Below are 26,041 nucleotides of genomic sequence, written 5' to 3' on the forward strand. Positions count from 1 at the left end.
AAATAACACACCCCTCCCCCCAATTTACCATGGACATTGCAGATGCTCATAAAAAGCTCACAGATACTGCCCAGGCAAGAAATCAATGTACTCTTTTTAAAAAAAGTATGGGCTTTTTCAGCTACAGATACTCCCGAGGGTAAAAATCTCCAGCACTTGCATGCCACGTGACGCTCACAAGGCTACCTCTCTGACTCTCCAAACCACGGCTACTTCAAAGTCATGCTCAGGAGACCACAGAGGTTCCTCCCTGTCCCCTCCCAATTCCTGGCCCCCAGTAACTGCGTGTAAAAGGACACCTCGCTGGTTAATCGCTTGTGGCCAGGGCTCTCCATGGGCAGCTCAGAATCCAGCTCCTCCTTCCAGCCCTTCACAGTAGCGGCTGCTTCCATATACCTCATGTGAGGCTGCCATGACATGTAATCTCAAACATCTTAATAAACTGTAAACAACCCTTCCTGCACCATCACCAGCTTGCTAGAGGTCAGCAAGGATGGGTCAGTGGAGCGAGCCTGCCGACCTGTGTAACCTGTGTTTTTGGCTGGGGCACGCACGTTCTGATAGAGGCACTCCCCAGCGCTTAGCTTTATCCGTTTCATCTCCCTGGGGCTCCTTGACCTGTCATGGGTGCCATGATGAAAGGTGCAGCTCTGATCAGTCCTGCAGCACTACTGCGTTCCTGAGCACTGGGCAGCTCTCCCTACCCGTGCTTCGGGAACAAATAAATGCATTATGACTGTACTACCATGCTGATAGATAGGCCAGAAATTTAGTGGCTGCAGTGGGGGGTGGGGGGAAATCCAGATGCCAATTGGCCTAGGAATTCTTTCTAATCTCCTTTTAGCAGCAGCCCCTGGGGAGGTTTTGGTTTACAAGCTGCAGTCTGTTCTTCGGTCTTGTTCCTCCTGAGCCCTGGGCTGGCTCTGCTGCCCATCCAATTGAAGGGCTTCCTTGCTAGTAAAGGAGGGGGGGGGGGGGGGGAACCACCATAAAAACCCAAACCAAGGAGGGGGAGCTGCAAAGGGCTGAGCTAGAACACTTGCACAGCTCACAGTCCTACGTGGCACTTGGAGCACGTCAAAACCACCCACGGATTAACCCTGGCAAGCCCCTTGAGGTGGGTCTGGTTTACTAGCCCTTGTTCACTGCTGCTCCTCAGTGGCAGGGTGGGTGGCAGAAGGACCAAACCATTTTGTCTCCTTTCCAAGGAGCAATGGAAAATCAGGGGAGAAGAGCCTTGGGGTGTCCAACCAGTAAGTACACCAGTAATCTCATGGGACACAGGTAATCTCGTGGGTACAGTAATCCTCGAAGTCTAACAGGCACACTTCAGTTACTGCTTCTCTGTCCAGCCTTCTGTTTCCCTAGCAACATTTGATAATTAGATTTGTGAGATTCAAATTAAATAGGATTTGAATTCATTTTCTCACAATTAAAATAGCTTTTCTAGGGGTGTTTTCACTGTAATTCAGCAACAAACTACACTATCTACATGGGGTTAATAACAGATTGAACACAAACCTGGGTGCAGGCTTACCAAAACACTTCAGGACTCTCGTATGAGAAGGCAGAGGGCAGTTCTCTATATGCTGTTACTAGCTGGCAAATTGAGGAAGACAATGGGAAAGAAAAAGTGGGATCTTCACTGCCAACACTGAATACAGCTCCCAACAGTTCCCTTTTGTTGTTTGCAGGAACAAACAAAAGCTGATGAAAACAATCGCAGCACACTTTCTGCCTCTAACAAAGATCAATGGTTAGAAGGAGTGAAAAAACCCTATTCTGCACTGCCGTAAGACAGACCCTACACAGATGATCAAATGACCGTCTGTGTAGTCCCTGCTGCTCTCTGGCATACTCTGTTGTAGCACGCAAGAGGCCTAGACCTTGACTTTGTTTTCCAGGCTGTAGTGCATTGTAAAGCTCTGCAAGGAACACTGCTTCAGCAGTACAGGAACAGACACTGGTATTTCAGCAAAGAACGGTCTTTGCAGACTAAGTCAGTCTCTCTTCCCTGGTCTTGGGTGCCCAGCTATCTCACCGCACTTACAAAAAGCAGTAGCACATCCCCATTACCACTGTGTGAACTGGAATATGCTGCTTTGTGTTTCACCTTTCCATAACCAACAGACATCAATACACACAGTAAACAAGATAGACCGTGTCCAAAAGTAATAAAAGATACAAAAGACAAACATACCTGTCCACTCCTCTGGCAACATCATAGCTCTGTTCTGCTCTGTCCTGTGATGTCTCACGTCTCTGTTATAGCTACCACATGTCTATTCTCTCAGTTGACATCCTTTCTTTATCTTTCTGTGCTGCTCTGAAGCTTTCCTTACCTGTCCTCATCAGACAGAAACGCAGGAGATCTCCAGGCTCAGACACCTTTGTAAATGAAATCACTAGTGCCATCCCATGACAGAAAAGGATCTATTGCAACGTTTTAAGAGGCAGACGCCTTCAGTATGGCCTGAAGCCCAGTGCAGAGCAGGTTCAGCACCACAGGGTGAGCAGGATGCAGCCCTAGGGCCAGCTCCATTGTGCAGAAGTTTCTTGCCCTCTACAAGTGCTTCTAGTGGCATGCAAAACATCAGCTCTATAGTAGTGGGGTGTCTTCTAGTAACAGGTGATTGAAAGGCAATGAAATACATCAAGAAAATAAGTTTTCAATACATATGGAGGTAACAGTGTGGTATCTACACACCTGCAAAACTATACTGATTTGTGGTAAGTGCAAAATAATAGAAGGTTGTATGGGCTGCCTAAAACCTCCATTAATTGCGGTTTAGAGTAACAGCAGCAATTTGGATACAGTGCAAAGAGGAAAACGTGCCTTCTAAATCTTTAAAAATAAGACCTACTAATTATAATTTTTTTTACATTCAAATTCACGAGACTACATTGGTCAACAGCTGTACAAAACAAATAACTAACATGCACACTATGGGGTTTAGTAAAAGAACACCTGGACTTTCAGGTCTCTGCTTTACCAATATTTTTTTGTGTATACAGGGAGGTCATTTAAGCCCTGGTTCATTTTTGATGCAGCTCCAGAAGTGACAGATGGAAGGAACTAAGCTCAGTGTCTTTTGTCCTCTCTTGAAAGAGGCTTCAGATGCCCTGTACAAATGCAAGATCCTTTATCATGCAACAAGTCAACACAGAAGAGACGAAACAGTTTTACTCATTGGGAAATAGATTGTCTTCGAAATTAATTCAGACACATCAACAAGAAATACAGCAAATTAAAATTGCTGATTAACGGTTGCCATTCTCTTACTTCTCTAAGTGACAGTAAGGCATTTGAGATGCTACTTATGCCCATAATTTCAGAAAGAATATGGTACGGTACCTTGAATGTCACGTGGTGTTTCCAGAAAAGACTAATTTCAAAGATTACAGACCTCAGTTACTCGGCTGCTTTTAGAACATTCTTATCTAGGGCCAGGTTGCGTAGGGAAGATGGCAGAGATGGCCTGAAGGCATTCAGCCAAGCAACTGGGCCTTTTCCAGTACGGGGTTATGATTTCATGGAAAATACACTTAGGGATAAGGACTTTTATATCTAGTACAGAATAAAGCTTTCTTTCCAGCTATAGTTTGTGGCAAAAAAACCCCACATATTATTGGTTTCCCACATCCTTAGTGGGAAGCAGACTAGTGAACATCTTTCAGGCAGAAACTGTCCCCTGTGGTATGTGCTGGCACTGCTGAATTATACCAAGGAATACCAATCTTTCAAGTGGTATCTTCCAAAGACAAAGATTTATTTTTCCTCCTTTCAGAGGGGTAGTGGTCTTTGTGCAGGGTGATATTCTTCATCTCTCATTCCACTCAGTTGTCTAGGCAAGATGATACCTCACTGCTGTCCACAGAGACTGACAGAAGCAGTAATTACATGTAGGGGTTACACATGTTGCAGAAAGCAAAGGTGACTTCCTTTTCTGGTCTGCCAATGCTCAGACATTCCTCACTAGCTGTTTACAGATATTCATTCATCACATATAGAAATCAGCATGAGGCATTACCATAATATATCACGGCCAATGCATGTACATCACTTGATGAAAGAAGCCAGCTGGGTCATACCAAACCAAAGATTTGCTGACATTCTTCAGGAAGGATTTCTTTTTTCTCCTGTAGTTATTATCCTCTTCAGGAAGCAGACAAAACAAAGATTTGCTGTGCAGCCAGGGGCAAATCTTACAGGATTTGTTCAATACATGTAGAGTAATGACTGGGGAATGTCTTGGTAACCATGTTCTGGTTCTTTCTTGAAACAAAAACTTACTGTCTTGAAGTGTGGAAACCCTCTTGCAGGTAGACTAGATGCTTGGGAGATGTCCACTGTTTTAAAGAATTTGTAAGAAACTCCACTTGTGGGGGAATGCAGTAGCAGACAGTCTGACTCACAACAAGAGTCTCTGGAAGACATCCAGCTTGCAACAAGCTGCCTTGTGCCCCCTCAAAGAACACTTGCTATAGAAATCTCTACCTATACTTTAGGATCTGAAGATCTCACTTGGATACTACCAAGCTAAGTTCTCTATGATACTAACCTGAAGAACTGGAAACAAACAAACAGAACAAACAAAGAGGAACAAAATAAAGGAGATGGCAATAAAATCTCAGGAAAGTATGGTGTGGCAGCAGTTACAATGTGCTGCACACATTTTAAATTATCTTTCATTTTTATGAATTTCCCCTGCCCTCATTCAAAAGACCTAAGAAACGTGCAGAGCCACAATTTGGCAGGAGGATCCACCAATCTTTATTCTTAGATATTTTGCATAAGAAATTTTCAGTAGACATATGCAGACATGAGTTTTGTAGGTCTGTTGATAAGAAAAAAAATACTAGCTGATATCATAGACAAAATGTATTCTACATTGAATTTCTGGAATTAGAAATGGTGGAAAGAACACACTTTCAGGAGGGAACACAACCTTGATTTGAATGGGGGAAGAAGCATCATGCAACTGGAAGCATAAGTACTGTAACTAGTAGCACTGATGGGATGCCTACAACTTCATTTGCCCTCCCAGCAGATTCCCAGCTGTCCTTCTGCCCACCTTGAAGAATGGCACAGACATCCGAGATGTATTAAATACATCTGAGACAACATGACCTTTTCAGAAGCTCATACAAATAAGCCAAAACCCCTTGAAAAATGAGGTGAATCCTATGTAGTAATTGGAAACAAAATTCCTTGTCATTTTTCTTCCCCAATCTCAGAAAAAAATAATTTTATAGGAGAATAAGGGAGTGATGACAGTCAAACATTTGGACTTGCAAGTAGAGGAACTTTTCAAAGATCTCTTCCTGACTTTTGACACGGTAGTACTCAAGACATAAGGATTAGATCTATAACCCCGAAACATTTTTTTGAGGAGATTTTATGACTTTTGAACACAACTACGCTGATTACAGTAACTTGTCTCCTCTTAGTCTGGCAAGAAGGAGACTACAATTTAACATTGCTATAACTATGGTGAAATGAGATTTTCTAAAATACCATTGCAGGGACACCAAATTAAACTAATGTTCTGGAGTTGCCTTCTATTTCACATCCCAGAAGACCAGTAGGTAAAAGGCCAAATACAATGCTGAAACTGCTTTTAGAGAGAACAGCACCTCTTCCACCTGCCCCAAATGACAAAAATTCTGGTAATAAAAGATACACATTTAACAGCCCCCAAATTGTTGACAATTGCATCAAATATGTTTTAAGGCCAATTCAATCTTTTTGTCTGATAGGCCAGATAAAGAAGCCACTCCTTTTCAAAGAATATAAGATTTCTCAAGCTCATTGTGTACGGTGTAGGCATGGACTTGTAGAGAAGAGGCCCCATCAAGTCTACTCCTTTCCCTAGGGAACTGCTATGATTCACTGAATACCACTGGCAAAGGCTTCACACCAGGGTCTCCACAGTGATCAGCGATTCTTTCCTTTAAATTGGAAACAGCAGTGAAAACTGTTTTTCAATGAGGGCCAGTAAAATCCTTTTTTGGTAAGGTAACAGACAGAACAGACTCCTCAGGGCAGACTCGGTGTCTTGTTTGTCACCTTTAATTCAGTAGAGTTTGTCCTCTGTGTTAAAACAGCACAGACAAGCTCTTTCAAAAACTTGGAATCCAACAATTTAAGAGAAGATCAGCTTGTGTTTCCTAACTACTCATCTCCAAGGCAGCTGGGAAACTTAATCCCATTCTTTGGAAAAGGGCAGCAGGGTTCTGAAGTGGGAAGGAAAGCAGTTACCAGGTACTGTGGTTCTTTAAGATATGCTGTGGTTGTGCACATTCACCCTCAAGGTGCTCTGCACTCTAGCACTTTGGAAGACAAAGATGGTAAGAAGTGAAACGTGTATGAGTAAGATAACTTCAGAGCTTCAGTTAGTGGCAAGTATTTTTTTTCCCACATTTAAGCGATTAAGCATTTACAAACATAACATGGATGACTTCCATACAGCAACCTACTTCCTCCTCAAATCATAACTGGTGGATCTTGGTGTCCTTTATGCTCTTGCAAGAGCTTCATCATTCTGAGACCCTCTGCAATATATAGTGCCCACCCTGGTGAAGGTGTAGACAAGCCGCATGTGACAACCTGGCAGATGTCAGCAATGGAGAACCCAACACCACACAGTGAATTCTGGGGGAACATGCCACTGTCATGAAAGGCAGCTTTGCCTTGGCTATTCCAGTAGGCTGTGCTGCAACTGTCAAAATGAAACATCCATACAAAGTCAGACTACAAGAGCATCTAGCCCACCTCTCGTCTCTGACAGTGGTCAACAGCACATGACTGACAGACAAGCTAAAAATTGGAAAAGCCCATTGTGATTCTTCTCCAGAATAGTCACTTGAAAAGTCTTAGAAACTTCCTGCTTGTTTTCAGTTTTAGTATTTAATATGCCCTAACAGATTACTTTTTCATGGATTTGACTACTTGTCTTTCCAAATCACAAACACTGGTGACAAGGAGTTCCATAGTCAATTACATACTATGAAAAAAATTTGCATACACACATCCCCCTTTTTTTTTTTTTCTTTTAATCAGATACCTGTTAGTTTCATTTGATGCTCCTGCTTCTTCTTGCGGGCAAGACTGTGAACAATTACTGCCCTTCCACCTTCTCCCTTACACTCCTCACCCATCTCTTTTCCAACTAACCACTTTCTGCATGCAGAGAACTATGAATATTAAGTTTTGTGCTCTTGGTATAACCGATCTCAAGGACTGTTTGACTGACTGGATTCTGTAAGGATAAAATAAGGTCCTCCTGATGTTTGGCATAAACAGAGATGTCTTAGCTCTAGAAAGAAAAAAAGGTGGTCAAGTCCCAGGTTTAAATAAAGCTCAGAAGCTTCTTTTGGAAGAAACTCTTGACAGATCCACAGGAAGAATGTGTCCAGGAAGGAAACAGTATGAAAAGGATCAATCAGCCAGTTACTGCAACCAAAAATATCTATTTAAACATCAACAAATAACCCATTCAGATTCAAACAACGAGCCCAGAATTATCATGAGCAGCAAAGGTAGGACTGACCGAGGAAAAAAGTCCTTGGCAATTTGATCAAATAAACCTTAACAAAAAAGTCAGGAGCCAGATGACTTTTGTTTCCAGCAAATAACCCAAAATGACTGGAACTGCTGTATTAGTACAAGATACAGACCTGAAAGGTGGCAAGCTGAGAATCCAGTCTGTTCTGTGAACTCATCTCTAAACTGACGATCTCCTTCACAGGTACAGAAGAGGAATGGTCCAGCACTTCCAGCCATTCCACTCCATGCACACCGAGACTATCCGTATTCCAGTATGAGGAAGAGGCACAGCATTAAGATTCCTACTAGTAAACAAAGGTCTCAATACCAAAACCTCCTGCCACAGTATGGAACCAGTATCAGAGATAGGTATGTTGACGTTCCAGGCACCGTAACAAGGAACATTTTCAACAAACCACGATTGTCCAAAAGCCCATCTAGTCTTGAGAATGGAAACTTCAGTATGTCTCACTGACATCTAAGATTAAGCGTTCTATCTAGTTTCACATGATCTCCCACTGATGGTACTCACATGACTTGTGAAGCTGTTTTAAAGGCCAAGATGAGCCATGTGAAAGTGAACTTAATACTTCATGTACTGGGTACAACTCAGCTGCTTCTGGAGAGGGGAGAATCTAATCTCCTTCCCTTAATTTTTTACGTTGTGGTATACTCATCACCTAAATAGAGCACAAAATGCTTCTGTGAACTCTGCATTACCTCTGCCTCAGTGACTCTGATGTGCACCTTACTCCTTTCAAGACTAACAAAAGCCTGATTCTCTGTCATTGGAACAGGCTCCTTAACTTAGAAGTGATACAAACATCACTGTGTAGGAGAGAAGACAATGACCCCTTGGTTATATTATCTAGTCTCACCACTGAAGTAGATGCTAATGGATGTTGGGGCTCTCTCTTAGTAATTTTCTTTTCTCACAGTAAACAAAGGCACTTTTGATGAAACTCATTGATGAATAAAGGGAAGAAAATGTCATAAAAGCAGAGAAAACTAATCCCCACTTGAGGTGCATGTATATAATTGTACTTCCCTCACATGCAACTATGATAAATTCAAAATGGTTTGCTATTCTCCTGCCCTCCCTTCTACTAGAAAACACTTCCTGTAAAATGCCTTCTCTCAAAGATGTGTGGGAAACGCTTCTGTGCCTCCCCACTGAATCTCTTCACTGAAGCACTCTCTGAGAGGTTTTTGAAAAGGGACAGACATGGAGGTAGCAGAGCTGCAAACAGACAACATAGATATGCTATCCTTCAGCACATAGTATCCACCATGCAAAAAGGCATACACGGTCCCCAGAGTTAGGAGTACAGGGAGGTGGAAAAAAATAAGATGCTGGAATCACAGAATTTGTTCCTGATTCTCTACTGCGTATGTTCCCAAGCATTTGTGCTCAGAGCTGGGACCAGCAGACGCCCAAGGCAAAGGAATACTGCTATTTCCTTGGATGCTCTGGCTGCCCTAATATATCCTGACGCTGAACAGGACTTCAAGGTCTAGGTGTTTGGCTTGAGGTGAAGGACCAGCCTTGATATCTGGGTGGGTTTTTATTTGTTGGAGGCAGAAGAAAAATTTTCCAGGGACAAAGGATGCAAGACTTCACTGCTACTGAAGCTGAAAAAATTAATCCCTTCGAAATGAGGGCCTTAGATTAAAATGTGTATTTCTCTGAGTAATTCAAAAATCTTAAGAGACAAGATGTCTGACATACTGCTACTAAGTCAACACAGTTACAGATGTGGTGTTGGCTGTACCTAACATGCAATGCAAAGAAGTTCAGAAAACATGCTGGCTATAACTGAGTACAAATCATTATCCCAAAATGAGCAGGTGGGAGACTGGCAGAGCTGACAAAAGAATTAATTATGTTTATAATAAGCCAGCACTAGTTGGTAATTTGCCAGACAAAAATGTAAGAATGCTGTTTCTGCCAATAATCCTCTGAAGACAATCACCTTTCCTGGGCTAACTGTGCATTTAAATCTCTATCCTCCAAACTTCTTTATACTTTTCAGTGGTGGCTGTGACAACCTGAACAAAGAAACTAGAGAACAAAAGCAGAGATGAGAGTTCCACAAGAATGTATTTCCCATAGCTACTCAGTCCTGAACATGAAACCCAGTGGAATAAGGGTAACTCAGATCCTCTGGGAGGAAAAAAGGAATGGAATCCATTATTTACTGAAGCTAAATCTTACAGGGAAATAGCCCCTCCAACAGTTCTGGAACAGAGCTGGGTGCTACAGCCAATACCACATGTAGCAGAGCAGGCTATGAGAAGACAGACCCAAGGTCTTGAAGCCCACAGGTGCTGAGGATGTGCAGAAGTTTGAAGTAACAACTTCTGCAACTAAATTTTCTAATCATGAGCTGACAACTTGATACACCGGTAGAAACATGTCTGAGATACATGGGTGGAATTCAGTGATTACAGACAGCAGGGACATGATCTGAAAGTAACTTACAAGATTCTACAAATCTCTCGGTCACCGATATGTGACGGCAGCACAGGCAGCAGAAAAATGCTGTAGAGATTCTTGAAGAACAGCTGAAAAACGCAGAGAAAGTGAACAGGGTGATTATGACTATCTAGGAAATGAAAGATAAGCCGATGAAGAAAGGGAACAGCTACATCAGAGAACTGCATTTTGGACAACTGAAGCATTCAAAGTGTGTCATATGTGCACATGGAACTGCAACAGAAAAATGCATATTCTGTTCTATGAATTCATGCCTGGAGCAAGCAATAGCAAAACTACGGGGTATGAGCATAACTTTTTCATCTTCTCACAATTTATCTGGTCTTGAAAACCAGAAAATATGCACAATCCAAGAGTGAATATGAACACAATCATTTCAAGAAAAAACACTTTCCCCCTCTGACTCTGTTTCTTCTGTCAGCCATTTGGGTTGATCATTATCTACTTGCCAACACATAAGAACAACCTCTCAACACTGACTATACAGGCTAGAAATGACAGGGGAGCTGTGGAGCATGAAAACAGATCAATCAGTCTGTTAGAATCAAATTTCTGAGGGCTCTGATACAACCAACAGGAGATTTTGTGCCCTTTAAGAATTACAACCGTACCACTTGCTGTTTGACAAGGCAGGAGCTGCAAAATACTGAATTTTCCTTTAACCTGGCACCGACAAAGAGCCAGAGCTGAAGCTGCTTCCTGTTCGTTTTAAGGATGGGTGGATCTTCTCTCCAATACATTTCCCAGCTGCTGATGTTGTTTTCTAACACAAGCAAATTAATTTTCATAGCATTAGGCAAAATTTAACTGGAGTGCTTCACCAAGCCACTATTGCAAATGACAGGAGCCACCTGGGCCTTAGGGTTCATGCTTGGGTCTGAAAACATCAGCCAATTAAAAAAAAGTTTATAAAGCCTAAACAAACAGCAATCAAAATACAAAAATAAGCCACACAGAACATAAGCATCCAACAGTGAAACATAAAGACTGATTTCAAATCCTGTCCAATATAATGACAGCAAATATTTTGGGGGTGTGAATTAATAACTGAAATTATAACCAAAACAAACAAATGAAATGACTTTATTAAAACCAATAATTTCTATGGCTCTGTGCCAAAATGCAAGATGGCAACCAACAAAGATGTCTCCAGTCATATGTTCTAATATTTTTCTCTGCTGATGGTTGCCATGCAATGACAGCAGAGAATCTTGGCTGTTAGCAGGCTGGGACAGACTGAAACGGCTGAGCAAATAAGACTACGTTCAAATTTGGACCTTAGGAAGAATAATACAGACAGCTAGAGAAGCTCCGTCTTACAGGAAGATCTCATGGTTTAGTGATCAGGAAGAGGTGGAAGGAAGGGACTCCAAGAGTCAGCAGCAGAAGCGCTCAGAGGCAATCATTCACCTCAGCTTGCAGGCGTATCACCAGCTTCCACAGATGTCCAGGTACTCCCCTCAGTGGGTTGTCCTCTTTCCAGGGCCTCCTTTCTACGCTTTCCTGGGTGTTACGGGAGTGTGGCAGTATGAAGTCACTGCTGCTTCTTCCTCTGCCCCACACTTGAAGCAACATTCTGGATTCCTCACCTGGTGTTCAGTGTCAGTCCTTCTCTACGAGCCGAGGCTGGAAAAAACACAAAGCAAAGAATCTGAGTAATCACAGGGGACTGTTTTGTGGGAAAACCTGCTGCACTACTCGGCAAATCTCAGTGATCACCAGAAATGTGGACCTCCCTATCACACAACCTCTCTCTGCCATAACAGATGAGATCACAGATGAGTATAACAAAATCTAACTTAACAAGCTACTGGGTGAAAAAGTACGCTTGGCATCTCTCTCAAGGCCTACAACACCTTCTTCACTCTTTGCCTCTGACTGATGTGACTCATCTCTTCACATGCTCCTCCAATAGCTCTAAATCCTTCCCCCATATCAGTATGCTTTGTCTCTTTCTTTGTCTCTTTTACTCATTTGCTTGCATAGGTGTCTACCTTCCCACTCCAAAACACGCTGAGGACCTTGGTGCAGGAGAGATGGGGGTGTGAAAAGGCTGATCTTTGAAAGAAACAAAACGGGCACAAGGGAAATTTTTTTTCTTCCTGTTACTATAGAGATAGATTTTAATTCCACATACTGTGACATTTTCCAACTTAGGCGTTATGGGAAAAAGTCAATGTCATCTTCATTTCTTTTACTTGAAAATCCGTAGACAGTCTTTTAAAAAGAAAAATCCAAAACACTTCGAAATGTACCAAGTTTATTTTGGACAGTTTGCATTTTACAGCTAATCTAGTAGGTAAAGCTTGTCCTGTGTATTTAGCACATCAGCTTGCTCCTAAATGTGACTGACATTTGTTGAGAGCCATTTATTAAAAATATTGCTATATTTTTAAAAATACACTCTCCTTGAAAGCCCAGCACAGAGCCAAACATCACACAGCAGAGAGGATCTGGAAAGATGTTTAGAAAGCGGGATTGCCAGCTATGTCACTGCACAGAAAGTTTGGAACCTGAATTAGGAACCAAAATGTCAACCATGTGTATTAAGATAGGGTACCAGTCCAGAAACCTATCCCTTGGCAAGATGCTGAAATTAAGGAAACAAAGGCACATGAGAGAGGCAGCCAACTTCAACCTCATCTTCCTGTTTTGAAGAGACTTTTGAGCCTTCCTTTTCCTACAGAAATGCACAGTACATTTTGCCTTTTCTCACAAACAAAATAACTTTATGTGAGTTTCTCTTGTATGGCTACCCTGAGGACTCAACACAAAGAGCGGCGTTCTTACCTTTACAAGTAAATACATAGGTTTCTACCATGAACGCAGTTCATGGCCAATTTGATCATTTCATACACGTTCATGTATATCATTTATGAAGTTTTTTCTCATTTCAAAGCTGCTGGCAAGCATTCCACCTCCTTCTGGTTGAGTAGCACGGACAAAAACCCCCTCGTTCCTGCCAGCAGCCAACATTAAGGGCTGATTCTCCCCAGTGATAAGTCATTGCAGTGAATTACCACGTACAACAGAATGGATCTCCTTTATTCTCTGCCTGCCAGGAGATGTTAAAGTATCTGCCTGTACGTCCACATGCTTACATACTATTATGTCATCCATGACCGCACTTCAAAACCTTTAACGCTTTTGGACTTAGAACAGTTACACAGGGGGAAGAAAAAGAATTACCTCTATTTTACGGACATGATTCTGAGTCACAGGAAAATCACAGGAGCTGTGTAACATCACGTACGGGACACCTGCACGCTAAAATTCAGTGCCACATAGACATCCCAGCAGAGATGTACACAACCGTGGTCAGCCACCATCTACTCTGCTTCTAAGCTGCAGGAATGAGAGCAGAGCACTAAGCTAGATGACGGCACTGGGTCAGGGACCCATGCTAACATATTTAGAGCTAGTTTGGGCTGTTTCATCATACCCACAGCAAGAACTGAGAAGCACGTTGAAGCCTCCTGAATGTAGCGTTGAAAACTGGAACTTTCTTTCTCCCTGAAAAGCTCTGATAATCCTAGAAATTCAGGGGTTTTTATCCTAGAGCAGAGGGAATTTCTAATCCTAGAGTGATGCCCAGCATTCTCTTGATAATATATAGTGCAACTAAGGCAATAAATAGATGGGGTTTATTTATATCCATGTGTGAGTGACACTAGCAAGCCAGGACAGCTGACAACAGAAGGCCAGCCTTCCCTCCCCCATCTTTTAGGCACAATTTCAAGTTGGCTTGCTGGACCAGGAGGCAAGGGAAAGCAGCAGTTCTGAGTCATGAAAATTGAGTTAGGGGGGGACAGGGGATGAGATGACACACAAACAGTACACACAACTGTATTCAAATGAAGTCTCCCTGCATGGAAAGAGCAGTGGAGCCGCCTCATTAACAAGTGGAGCAATAACAGCGGAAGCCAACATGAGCCTTCCTGCTCCCCACGTTACAGAGAAGACACTGGGTGCGCTCCATAACCTGACTGATAATGCCTTTCTGTACATGACAGCCTTCACTGATTTCTCTTATTCAGCGCCCTCCTCCCTGATTTGTTGTGGCTCTCTCTTCTCTGGCTCTTCCCCACATTTCATTTCATAACTTCAGACACTCCTTTACCCTATTCACACACATTTTGGCTTCTATTTTTAGTCTCAATAAAATAACGCCAGATTAAAACAAAATCCAATTTGGATGGGCAAAGTCATCTTCTCTACAGGTAGCTTAATGCCAAAGGGCCAGATGTGAGACAGAAGCAGCCAAGATATTATATAACCTCTCCCCAGTCTTTGCACACCTGATCTTGAATGACATTTCCAACACAGCAAGGAAATACAGGCAGCTCGCCATCACCTAACTACCGAGAACAAGCAATGCTCAGCCTCCAGTCAGGCAAAAATGCCAGCTGCCTGAACTCACTACTTAGCCTGCTTCGGAGTTTTCTTTGAGCCTGTCAGAAGTGAAGGCTCTTAAAATTCAAGCTGGGTTCTTAGTTCTTCAACAGGGAAGCCAATTTCTAGAGACCGTCCTTGCATTTTTTTCCTGCTTCCCCAGTGGTCTGGGGCTTGGAACGTCCTTTCAGTGGCATGAGACCTGTAGCAACAGGAAAAAGCTCCTTCCTTTCATAAAACAAAGGGAAAAGGTTGACTGAAGATGTGAGAGGCAGACTGCTCTCACAAGTAAAGGAATAAATGTCATTTGTGAACATGAGAAGTGAACACTGACCCTCAGCTCTAGCTGAGAGGTGACGGCTGAGTTGGACATTATCTTCTTAATCATGTGAGAAGGGCCTGGAATGCTGCTTTTGGGAGAGCTTTACACTCCGCCAGGATTTAATGAGACTTACATACAGTTTTCTGATAACTGGATAAATTCAAACATAGTGTTGATAACTTTTATCTATTTTAAAGGTATCCTTTAGACACACCAGTATCTGCTCATTGCTAGTCATACAGTAATGGTTCCCTGTTCCTTCAAACAGTACCAAGTAATATGGTAAGGAGAAAGTCTCTTTACCCTTCTTTCCCTTCTGGTCCATCTGACTGCTTGACACGCTGGAGGGAAGGGATGCCATCCAGAAAGACCCTGACAAGCTTGAAAGGTGGGCCTGTGTGAACCTCATGAAGTTCAACAAGGCCAACTGCAAGGTCCTGCATGTGGGTTGGGGCAGTCCCAAGCACAAATGCAGGCTGGGCTGAGAAGGGATTGAGAGCGGCCCTGAGGAGAAAAACTTGGGGCTGTTGGTGGTCCTGAAGATCAACATGGCCCAGCAATGCGCACCTGCAGCCCAGAAAGCCAACCATATCCTGGGCTGCATCAAAGGAAGCGTGGCCAGCAGGTTGAGGGAGGTGGTTCTCCCCCTTCACTCTGCTCTCATGAGACCCCACCTGCAGTACTGCACTCAGCTCTGGGACCCTCAACATAAGAAGGACACGGACCTGTTGGAGTGAGTCCAGAGGTGGCCACGAAGATGATCAGAGGGCTGGAGCACCTTCCCTATGCAGACAGGCTGGGAGAGTTGGGGTGGTTCAGCCTGGAGAAGAGAAGGCTCCGGGGAGGCCTTATAGCAGCCTGCCCAGTACCTAAAGGCAGTCAACAAGAAAGCTGGAGAGGGGCTTTTTGTAAGGGCATGCAGTGCCAGCACAAGGGGGAACGGCTTTGAACTGACAGAGGGCAGATTTAGATTAGACGTTAGGAAGAAATTCTCTGCTGCAAGAGTGGCGAAACACTGGCACAGGTTGCCCAGAGAAGCTGTGGATGCCCCATCCCTGGCAGTGTCCAAGGCCAGGCTGGATGAGGCTTGGAGCAATCTGGTCTGGTGGAAGGCGCCCCTGCCTATGGCAGGGGGGTTGGAACTAGATGATCATTAAGGTCCTTTCCACCCCAAACCATTCGATAATTCCATGATCTGGTGCTAGGGGCTTGTCTGTCATTATCTGACCTGGAACAGATGCAACAACTGGAGCAGGGAAAGAAATTTCTTTCTCCCCTCTGCCTGCTTGCCCTCTTTATGAAACTGTGAAATTCAGCAGGGGAAAGAGAGAAAAGATCCAGGATGTTTTTGTGATGTGTGAAAGAAAGAACAATAGCTTTAGGACAATAAGTCTGAAAACAAATGTGAGACCAAATACCCTCCATTCTAACTGATTCTTTGCCCTCCCAAAAAGGTAGGCACGATAGTAGGATTCACCTCAAGATCCACGGCTTTCCAAAACATGATAAAATGGACTGATTCCATTTCTTAATAACCCTTTCTCTGTATGGAGATGGCACTATAGAGAGAGATGCTGACAGGATGTTATTACTGCTGATGACAAAGGCTGTACGGCTGCACTGAAGAGGTTTGATGCCAGGTGCTGGATATCACACTACTGTTCCCTTTCAGTGACCCACCCAGAGCTTCTCAGCCAGACGGTTGGTTCTGGAAGTATTTAATAGTGGAAGAGCTCATCATTACTCCATTCCTCGACCACGCTAAGTAATGAGGTGACATCAAAAGTTGCTCTTTTGCGTCATAAGATATCTTGTGCCTGTGTAACCAAAGTAGTCTGAGGCAGAGGTTACTCGAGGTGCCCATTTGAAGGTCACCTTTCCAAGTCAAGACCACTTGTGCAGTCAGTCACAGCAACAAGAGAGAACCAGGAGGGTGGCAAATGAAGACTGGAATTAACAGGATTAGCGGGAGGGAGGAGGCGTACCAGCAATGTGCTGTGCAGAAACCTGAGTGATTTCTTTTCCCAGCTGCTCCTGATGAAGGATTTGGACAGTGTGGTGAGACCAGCTGAAATCATAGCCACGGTTCCTCTTGAGAATGTGGTAACGACATAAAAATAAATACATTGGTGTTCAACAATCTTCTGCCTTCCGAGGCTGCAGAGGAGCCTGGCAGAAGCTGAGGAAGCCTGGACAAGGCTGGGCAGCTGGGAATTCCACCCTACTGTAGCAAACGGCTGCAAGTCTGACACAGGCCACGCAGAGTGGCAAAAGTACATACCCCATCCCCACCCTTTACGCTCCAAGAGAATTGAGAGACGCTGGCTGATAAAAGAATCTCCAAATCCTAGGCATTTTCTTTTTTTAGATCTGGCAAACAATACAAAGTGATTGTATGCATCTTGTTTAAATGCCTGTTGTGTTTACTTGCCTTCTTTTTTTATTTTCCCTTTTGCTGGTGCAGGACAATTTTGAAGCTTGTACTTTTGCATACCTGCTAAAACAATCTCTTCTATTCTTTCCTTAAGCTTATATAAAAGAGACTGCATTTCAGGAATAATGTTATTCAAGCAGCGGGTGGACAACAGCCAGTCACAGTTTAGCACCTCCAACTTTAACTCTATTTCAGGTCTCCAATAACAAGACATACATGACCTTAAGAAGGACCATACAATAATCTTGGACAGGAAAAGCTTTAGAAAAACACACTCTACTTGTAGATTTCCTGTGAAAAGAAAAAAAAAAATCTGGAGCATGCTAGATGCAGAGAAGAGTAAGGGCATAATTGCTCCTTACTATCACTAGTTTGCATGCAGGTTCCATTCATTGCTCTATACTGGAGCACACCGCTTGCACATGCATCTTATTTGGATGGCGTTCAGACACTGCTCTCCACCTTAGCCTAAAGAAGGAAATCACTAGAAAACTAAGAACAGCAGCCTGCCTTCTACATGGATTAGATCCAAACCAGCTTATTAATCCTCATATTCTTCAACTAGTCTCTTAGAAGTTCAGGATTCTGTTTTAAGCCCTTACAGATAACGATAAACTTCATTCCAAAGAGTTGCATACCTTCAGGACTTGGCATTCATGCAAATATGGGGGCCAGGTGAATGTCCAAAGTAAACAGACAACTGTGCATCATCCTGCAACTAAGCTTAGATACAAATCTGGGAATTACAGGGAATAAAATCAAGTCTATACCACCTAGTTCAAGAAGTTTCCTCCCTAGCTTCAGATTCAGTTTTGACATTTGTCCTATCAGGACGAGGGGGAATGGCTTTGAACTGACAGAGGGTAGATTTAGATTAGACGTTAGGAAGAAATTCTCTGCTGCAAGAGTGGTGAAACACTGGCACAGGTTGCCCAGAGGAGCTGTGGGTGCCCCGTCCCTGGTAGTGTCCAAGGCCAGGTGGGTGGGGCTTGGAGCAACCTGGTCTGGTGGGAGGTGGCCCTGCCCATGGCAGGGGGTTGAAATAGATGACCATTAAGGTCCTTTCCAACCCAAACCATTGGATAATTCCATTTTTACATTTACTTGTAAATTTATGTGTAACTTTGCTTTATATATCCCACAAAAAACACAACTTGAACTATACGGTTGATCAGAATCTTTGCCTCAACTATACATATACTACAGTGTTGACAATTTTATTTATTTTGATAATCCCATTATACTCCATTCCTACACTGTCACATTCCAGTGTGCTGTAAGGTCTTTTTTATGGACTATAGCTATTCACCCTATAAAATTTCTGGTAGGATAACTGGAGTTTTTGGCTTGTGGTAATGCGTAGGAGACAGTTTGGAACTGTAAAGTAAGTGCATTAGCTGAATGTGCTAGAGGATCAGCAATAAAATCACTGACATTAATAATGGAAATGTCATCTTTAAGTTTCAGAGCTAAACATCCAAGAGATGAATTGGGTAGTTCACCCCTGTGCAAATTTTTCTTTCATCCTGTGAAAACAGAGATCACTGCAGTAGCAATACTCAAGTCATGTTTTCATAGCAAAACAAAAGGTCAAAACCGTATTTTTTAAAGCATTCTAGGCCATAATTTGTCCATATATTCCATTACAGCACCATCACAAATTACTGTGGGCCATGGGTAATATGGGTTCATCAATACCACATTCTACCTGCTAATAGGTCTGCATCCATGAAAAATTGATTGGGTCCTCATTTACTGAGACCTTAACACCAAATAAACCTCTTTGAATTAATTAGCCACTAGGGAATGATGAAGATTTGATTCTGTAAGCCTCAGTGATTTCCCCTTGGGAACTTTCACCTCTACTGATTGACTTCACTAAGCAGCTGATTCGCAAGTCTCAGCTATGTCTTTCTGAACTAAGGGGCTTTTCTGCAAGACTGAAGAAAAATGTAAAGAATGTCCTGGCCCTTTATTACAGGCCAAGCTTAAACAACAGAGCATCTTTGAGCCAAAGCCTAAAGCAAAGGAGCCATTTTAGCCAAGTTTTTTTTCCCAGCCACATTTTTAGGGATCTTCCTCTTCCAACTCTATGAAACTCAGCCTTTGCTCCCTTCTGTTTAGTCTTTTTAATCCCAGGAGAAATAAATTCCCTGCACAGCTGAACCCAGACTGTTACCTAGGAACCACTACATGGAGGTTAGGCAGCTGTGTTTCTTCTTCTTGCTGAGAAAGTTTTTTCCCTGCCAGTTCTTGAGAAAGATGAAAGCATCCCAGCATACCCCCCCCCCCCCGACTTTCCTAGTCTTCATCACTGGCACTCACCTGTGGAATTTGTCCCTGGCTCACAGGATGCAGCACTGTGAAGGCTGTTCTGGAATCCGTTCAGTTGCCTTTCAGTGGAGGTCACCCTAACAGGTAAAAGCATCAAATCAGAGAGAGATAAGAAGGGATATACCAAGGAAGAATAAAAGTCTCAAACAAACAAACAAAAAAAAGTGAATTCTCCCAGTTCACGTAATCCAGCAGAATTGTACCTATGTAGCTGTGCCTGAGCATGGCATGAAAAAGGTAGTGACAGCAACTGACTCCAAAAAGGCAAAGCAAGACAGGTGAACACTCAAGCCACCAGCAAGACTTCGCTAAGCCTAAAACACTTAATTGTCCCACGTGCCTTGGAAGCTGATTCTAGAGCATAAAGGAGATAGTAAACGGTATTAGACCACCAAAGCACAATTCAACTAGTAATGCTAGTGGTTATATTATTCCAATGATTTGAAGTAAAATGATTAAGCAACCTTAAAACAGAAATGCACATGCTGGCAAAAACATGCTACATTCAAAAGTTAAGTCCTTGCATCTTGTCTGCGCAGAGACAGCATTTAGGCAACATTTCTCACTTGTCTGGCAAACTGAGACTTACAGGATGCATTTAATCTCCAGCAGTCCAGTGCCAACCTTCAAGCAGATAGTTTATGCAAATCTTCCTGCATTTATCTTAGCATTTGAGTTACAGCAAAACTATATTCTGTGGAGGACAACTGCACTTCCTTTAACTGCCACGCAGATTCATTACCAAACGGAGACATGCCCTCCTATATAAAAAATGGGTCTACTCACAAGGTGAGTGCAAATTATACAGCTGCAATGATCTATTCTGTCCTTAATATCTATATAATGGATCCATCCATTCCTGGTTTGTCCTCTCCTCCCTTATCCTCTCCTTGCCTTCTTTCCTGCCCAGCTCTACTGTGATTACTCCAGACTCGTCTCTGCCAGAGCTCTTCTCCTTCGCTCATCCAGTGTTACCCAGAAGACCACTGTAATCGTCAATCCCCATCTGATGCCCTGATGACTAACAGACCCAGGTACATGCATGCAGTTTCTACAGTTTTGTCTGAAACCTTTTGCTTTTCAAGTCAGCAAGTTGCCAGTAATCCAGGTGCTCCTGGCAGCTAAAAGGCCAGTGAGGGACTCCTGTACTTTCTCTCCATTGGATTTTAGTGAAATAAATTGGAGCCCGTAGAGGAAGGGAGAGGGATGCAGATACAATACTTGCAAAACACAACCCCTTACTTCAGTCAGCCACAATTTGAAATGCTATTGTCAAACGAGGTGCCTGTTTCTATGTTTATTGTCTCTTGGAGATATTTTTGGATCTGTACTTATGGTTTCTTTTGTTGCTGATACTGCACAGTCCTTCTGGGAGCTGAGAATCCAGATGGATCTTCATGCTTCTTAAATAGAGATTCCATGCTCCTAATTAGCTTGTCCGCTTTGCTAATACAGCACAACTGACAGCCAAATTCACCTCACCCTTCTGTAGGTAGAATACAAAACTAGTCATTGAAAATGTCAAGAATACCATTAAGTATAGCAACAACCTACCAACCCAAACAGACTATAGTCACATTTCTACCTTGAAGTGTGGTTTATGTTTAGAGAATCTCTTTCTACAGACTTGCCCTTCTTTTCTGCCTACCCATTTCTTCTCTCCCACCACACTAAGCTCACCCCTCAAGTTCTCTCTGCTGTCCTGAATGGAAGCTTCAGTGCCAGAACATACTCACTGACTAAACTTAATTAATCTCTTTCCACTTTCTTCCTCCTTGGGTTGGCTGAAACCCTACTGCCTTTCTCAGTTTCCTGCTTTTAGTATCTCCATTGGTTTTGCTTCCACTTCTCCAATGCAATCCATTGTTATGTTCTCCATTCCTTCTTCCTCAATACTAACAAAACCACTGCCCCCCTCCACTTAAGTATCTGTCATTGTCCTTTTCTATCTCTTACACAGCTAACTCCTCCTTGAAACCGATACAACTGCCTTCATTTAGGCACTAAACCAGCCCTTAGTTGCCCAGCCTTGGACTGCAAATTTGGAGGACGCTCTTGTCCCACAGGTGACAAAGGAATACCTTGACTAAATTTTGAACACCTTTGTTTTAACAACCTATTCCTGGGATGTTATGAAGGCATCTAATGATCGGGGGGACACACAGAACTGACACTAATAAATTCACATCACAAAAAGCCCAGGTTTGACGAGAGGACAGCAACAGATGTGAAGACCCAGAGCCAGGGAGGATTGTTCCAATTTGTTGCTCTTGGACAGGGTATCTCTGCATGTGTATCTGTGTGTATGATCTGAGGCTAGCCAAGGGCTAAGAGCTCTACAGGCCTAGTGAGTCCAGCTGTGTCAGGGTGTTAAATCAAGGCATGTCTCTCAGATGCACTACTTTTGCTGCCAAAAATGTCTAAGGGTCAGGCAGCCTGATTAACCCAGATGCTCAGGAGCTAAAAACACAAGCATGCCACAGCACAGCAGTAGCAAAAAAGTGAAAGGGGTTCCAGTAACAGTTACGTGCTTGCTCTCCTGCTGCCTGTCCTCTTTTCAGTGGGCACTCAATTTGTACGTGTGATGTACCCAGCTCACTTACAACACTTCACACATGCCTATGAATAAGCACACATGGACAAGACAGGATACAAACCAAAATCATAATGTTTTACAGGGCTCAATCTGTGGCCATCATTCTACTTTTGGCACATTTGCCAGGCTTGGCCAGCCTGTCTTAGAACAGCTGGCTACTGCTGTATCCAACTGCAGTCAGAACTCCACCCCGCTGTGGGATGGATTTCCTGAACCCTAGAGAAATGCATCACCTCTACCCTATTTCTGTGCTAGTTACAACAGAGCAGAACTTTGGCTCTTCTGCTGCTGGCACCATGCAAAACAAATATACAAAAGAAGAACAAGGTAGAAAGATTTTGTGCTGTGGTGTTGGGACTTGAAGGGAATATTCATTTCAAAAGGCTTCCTGAATAGAGTTGTTGGGAATGGCATTTACAGACAAGTTCAGTACAAGAAATCATGCCACGTTGATCAACATCCCCAACATTTTGTGATGTTCCAGTGTATTGCTAGTAAACTTGGTGATCTTCTTGGGCTCTCTCCCTCCCCGATAACACCTTGAACCATACGCTCCTTTACCTGGCACTTCCTCTCTTCATATACAGTGGTCTAACATTGGCAACTGAATTTTTCTGACATCTTTCCTTTGACTGCTAGTTCTGTTCACAGCCTGTTCAAGGTCTTGCTCTACTTGGTGCTGTCATAGTTAGAGAGCATGTTTCTGAAAAGTTACTACTGGAATGACAGTGCAGAAATTTGTATTGGTTGTGCCTTAGTCATTCCTAAAAGCAGGAAGATTTTCTACCACCTGTATCAGTTCACTCTGGGTTCTGACAGTTGAGCTACTATATTTCTCTACTTTGCATGCTGTCATTTGTAATGTGAAGACTTGATACACCAAATGCTGCTTCCAGGGACATCTGCTTCATTCCACAGCTTACAAATACTACATCTGTGATCTCTATCTCAAAATGTTGCTCTCAGCTATCAGCAGGTCTCTTCGTGGTTCACAGACCTGACAACAGTAGTGGCAACACAAGCCCTGGAAAGGAGCCAGTCGGACTCTTAGAACGAAAGAAGAGCTTTTTGTGTTAGCTGTTCAAAAACTATCTTTCCACTTGTGATACGAGCACATTTAATCAAAACTATGGAGCCTCATGAGACCATTTTATGGGGCTACATTTCAGTGTAGAGCTACATATTAAACCATTTCTCCCAGTTAGTCTTTTTCCACACCTTAATATGGGCCCCCAGTTTTCCACTCTGTTAGCTTAAGCAAGGAGTCTGCTTTGGACACAATCCATTATAAAGTCAACCTACCACCTTTTACAAGTTGAGAGACTGAGAAAACAAGAGAGGCCAGGAACTGAAAAGACAAGACTGAATTGTCTGGCTGTTCCATTACTTTTTTCCTTTATGTTTTAACCAGGGAAGTGTCCAAGTTACTAGATAGTTTTTGAATTAGTCAGTAATGTTCATCTTTAGCATCTCATTCTGTTTGTAGTTAGTTTTCTACTTGGTACTGTCTTCTTCCTCTTCTGGAAGCCACGTGTGCTGGCTGGGAGAGAATTGATAACGCATGCAAGGAAGAGACAGGTCAAAGAGACAAAGTTGATTTTAGTTTGTCTTCACAATCCAATCTCTGGAGAAATCCTACAAAGAAATTTTAGAAAGATGATCTTTATTAAGATGTTAAACAAAAGCCAGGTGGTGCAAGAGCAGACAGGGAAATAAGGTCTGGCTTACTGAAATATATGGGGGAGAGAGGGGAAGACACATGAGAGCTTTAACAACAGAATAGCAGTCATTTCAGTCAATCTTGTGGAAATAATATACAGCACTGAGATCTTCTTTGAGGAAAGAGATCAGGAAAATAGCCGACTAAACAACTGTTAGGGGGTGAGAGTGGGCACTGAATCAAAAATGACCTGACAGAAAAATGAAGCAGCCAAAAAGCCAAAATCATATTAGATGTTACGTAAAGGGGTATTTGCCATGTCATAACCTAAGAATATGGTAGTCCCACACTGAAAAAGTACAATTCTGTGTGCTACAATGCAAGCACCCTGACAAACTGAAGCAAATACAGTAAATTCAAGACAATTAAGGACTTGGCAGGTGGAACTAATACCTGAAGTTAACAAAACCTCAACAAGTCTAAGCAACAATAGGAAACTCCAAGAAGTAGAAGGATATTCAAAAGACGGAAAGTATCTGCAAGGGAAAGTGTCTAGGGAAGTTCAAGAAGAAGGAATGAGATATAACAGGATGAAACAAAGGAAAAATTCAGATTGTGCATCAGGAGAAACTTTCTGATAATAAGATTGTCTAGATTCTTCTATAATAGTCTTCTATAGCACATGGTGGGGTTTCTGCCACTGGAGTTTTTCGAAAGCAGACTACACACAGTGTTTGAGAATACTTTGTGAAGAATAACTAGGGACCATAAGGAACGGGCTGAAGCATGCAAGACATCTTTTTCTTCTCTAATCTATAGTCCTTTGAGGCTTCTCTCCATTCACTCTCCTCTATCGATGCATCTCTGGTCTTTTCCTGACAAAAATGAATGGATTAAATTAGACTGAGACATAGAGTTTTTAAATTATCAGCTCACAGTATGCTGGAAATTTAGCCGGGCACTTCTGTTTTCCATGTAAGTGAAAAAATGTTCCTGCAAGATCCCATGAATGGCAAGAATGGGTTTGGAGCCTCATGTTGGAGACTGAAAGGCAACTTGGAAAGTATTTCCGGAGTGGCTCTTTGCAGCCTTCAATACTTGGATTAGTTTTCTGAAATTTTGAAGGAATCTTTTGCTTTTTTTCCCCCTTCTGTGCATTTTTGGTGCTGAACTTTTTCCGGTTTTCCCACACTCCTGCCTGTCACAGAGCAGAAACCACAAAAATGCAGCAAAGTAAAGTCTGTCCAAGGAGCTGCAATTCCATCTCACAAGAATAAACATTTCCTCTGCCAAGAAGTGAGCACAGCACACCGGCATCTTCAAATACACATCCCTGCTGCCCGGCAGAGAAACCCACTGACATAGCCTGTCACCTATACTAACATGAGCTACAAAACATAAAAGAAATCAGATAGCAAACCCACCAGCATATACCTGGCCAGACCTGATGCACACATCTGCATTTGCTGAGCTGACAAAGTCTACTAACATCTTGTTTTCTTTTTAAATAGTTTTGGGGGATTAATATAGTGTGCTATCTCTTAAGATAGCAAGAGCACAGGCAGGAAATACACAAGCTTCCCCAAAGCCGTTCTGTCCAAGCTCCTCAAATATGCCTTGCAGTTCTAGATTTGAGCTACACACACACTGACAGCGCCGTAGCATCTTCATAAGCTGTCTTTCATCAGTAATCTTCTACTAAAACTTCTCTCTCTAAACAGTTAGGGAACACGGACTCAGGAAACCTCACAGGAACCTGCTGTGAAAGCTTTACAACTCTTCTGGCTGTACAGTAAGTGTAAGCAAGGAAGTTACAAATGCAATTTTTACCCTTCAGTATTCAAGAATGAAATAAGTCTGAGGATATATGAGGAAAAATCTGATGAAGAATTTAGTCTAAAGCAGTTCTGCCATTTTAAAGGACATAAACAGAGTTAAGGAAGCTACCAAGAAAAGTAAAGGATAAGAAGAAAGCCCAGAAGTCTTGCTCACATTCTCTCATAATGCATGAAAGAGAAGACACACCAAGAAATGGAAAGGAAGGAAACTTACAACCAGTAAGAAACATTTCGTGATGATTTTTTTTGCTTTTAAAGGTAACATATGTCAAATCCATCTACCTTAGAACGGCAAGCACTGTATAACTAAAAGCTTAGTAAAAGTTAAAAGAAAGTTTTCTACAGGTAATAAGGAAAGCTATCATTACATTAGACACAACACAAACACTTTAAACAAAATAAACACCTGTGCTTGAAGA

General features: G+C 42.6%; 1 protein-coding gene across 5 annotated transcripts in view; it reads right to left on the minus strand.

Moving 5' to 3' along the window:
- Positions 1-10,329: 10,329 nt before the first annotated feature.
- Positions 10,330-26,041, minus strand: part of TTLL5 (tubulin tyrosine ligase like 5) — a 133,183-nt gene continuing 117,471 nt past the window's right edge. For 4 of the 5 annotated variants that reach the window (XM_055806050.1, XM_055806041.1, XM_055806044.1 and 1 more), the window contains 2 exons: positions 19,520-19,605; positions 10,330-11,672 (listed from right to left, as the gene is read on the minus strand). In XM_055806050.1, the coding sequence (XP_055662025.1) occupies positions 11,632-11,672; positions 19,520-19,605 (127 nt within the window). In that variant the 3' untranslated portion in view covers positions 10,330-11,631. Of the gene's footprint in view, positions 11,673-19,519; positions 19,606-26,041 lie in introns of those variants that run through there. The other variant, XR_008747481.1, reaches the window with a different exon arrangement.

This window comes from Falco peregrinus, chromosome 1, assembly GCF_023634155.1.
Source record: "Falco peregrinus isolate bFalPer1 chromosome 1, bFalPer1.pri, whole genome shotgun sequence".
Classification (NCBI taxonomy): Eukaryota; Metazoa; Chordata; class Aves; order Falconiformes; family Falconidae; genus Falco; species Falco peregrinus.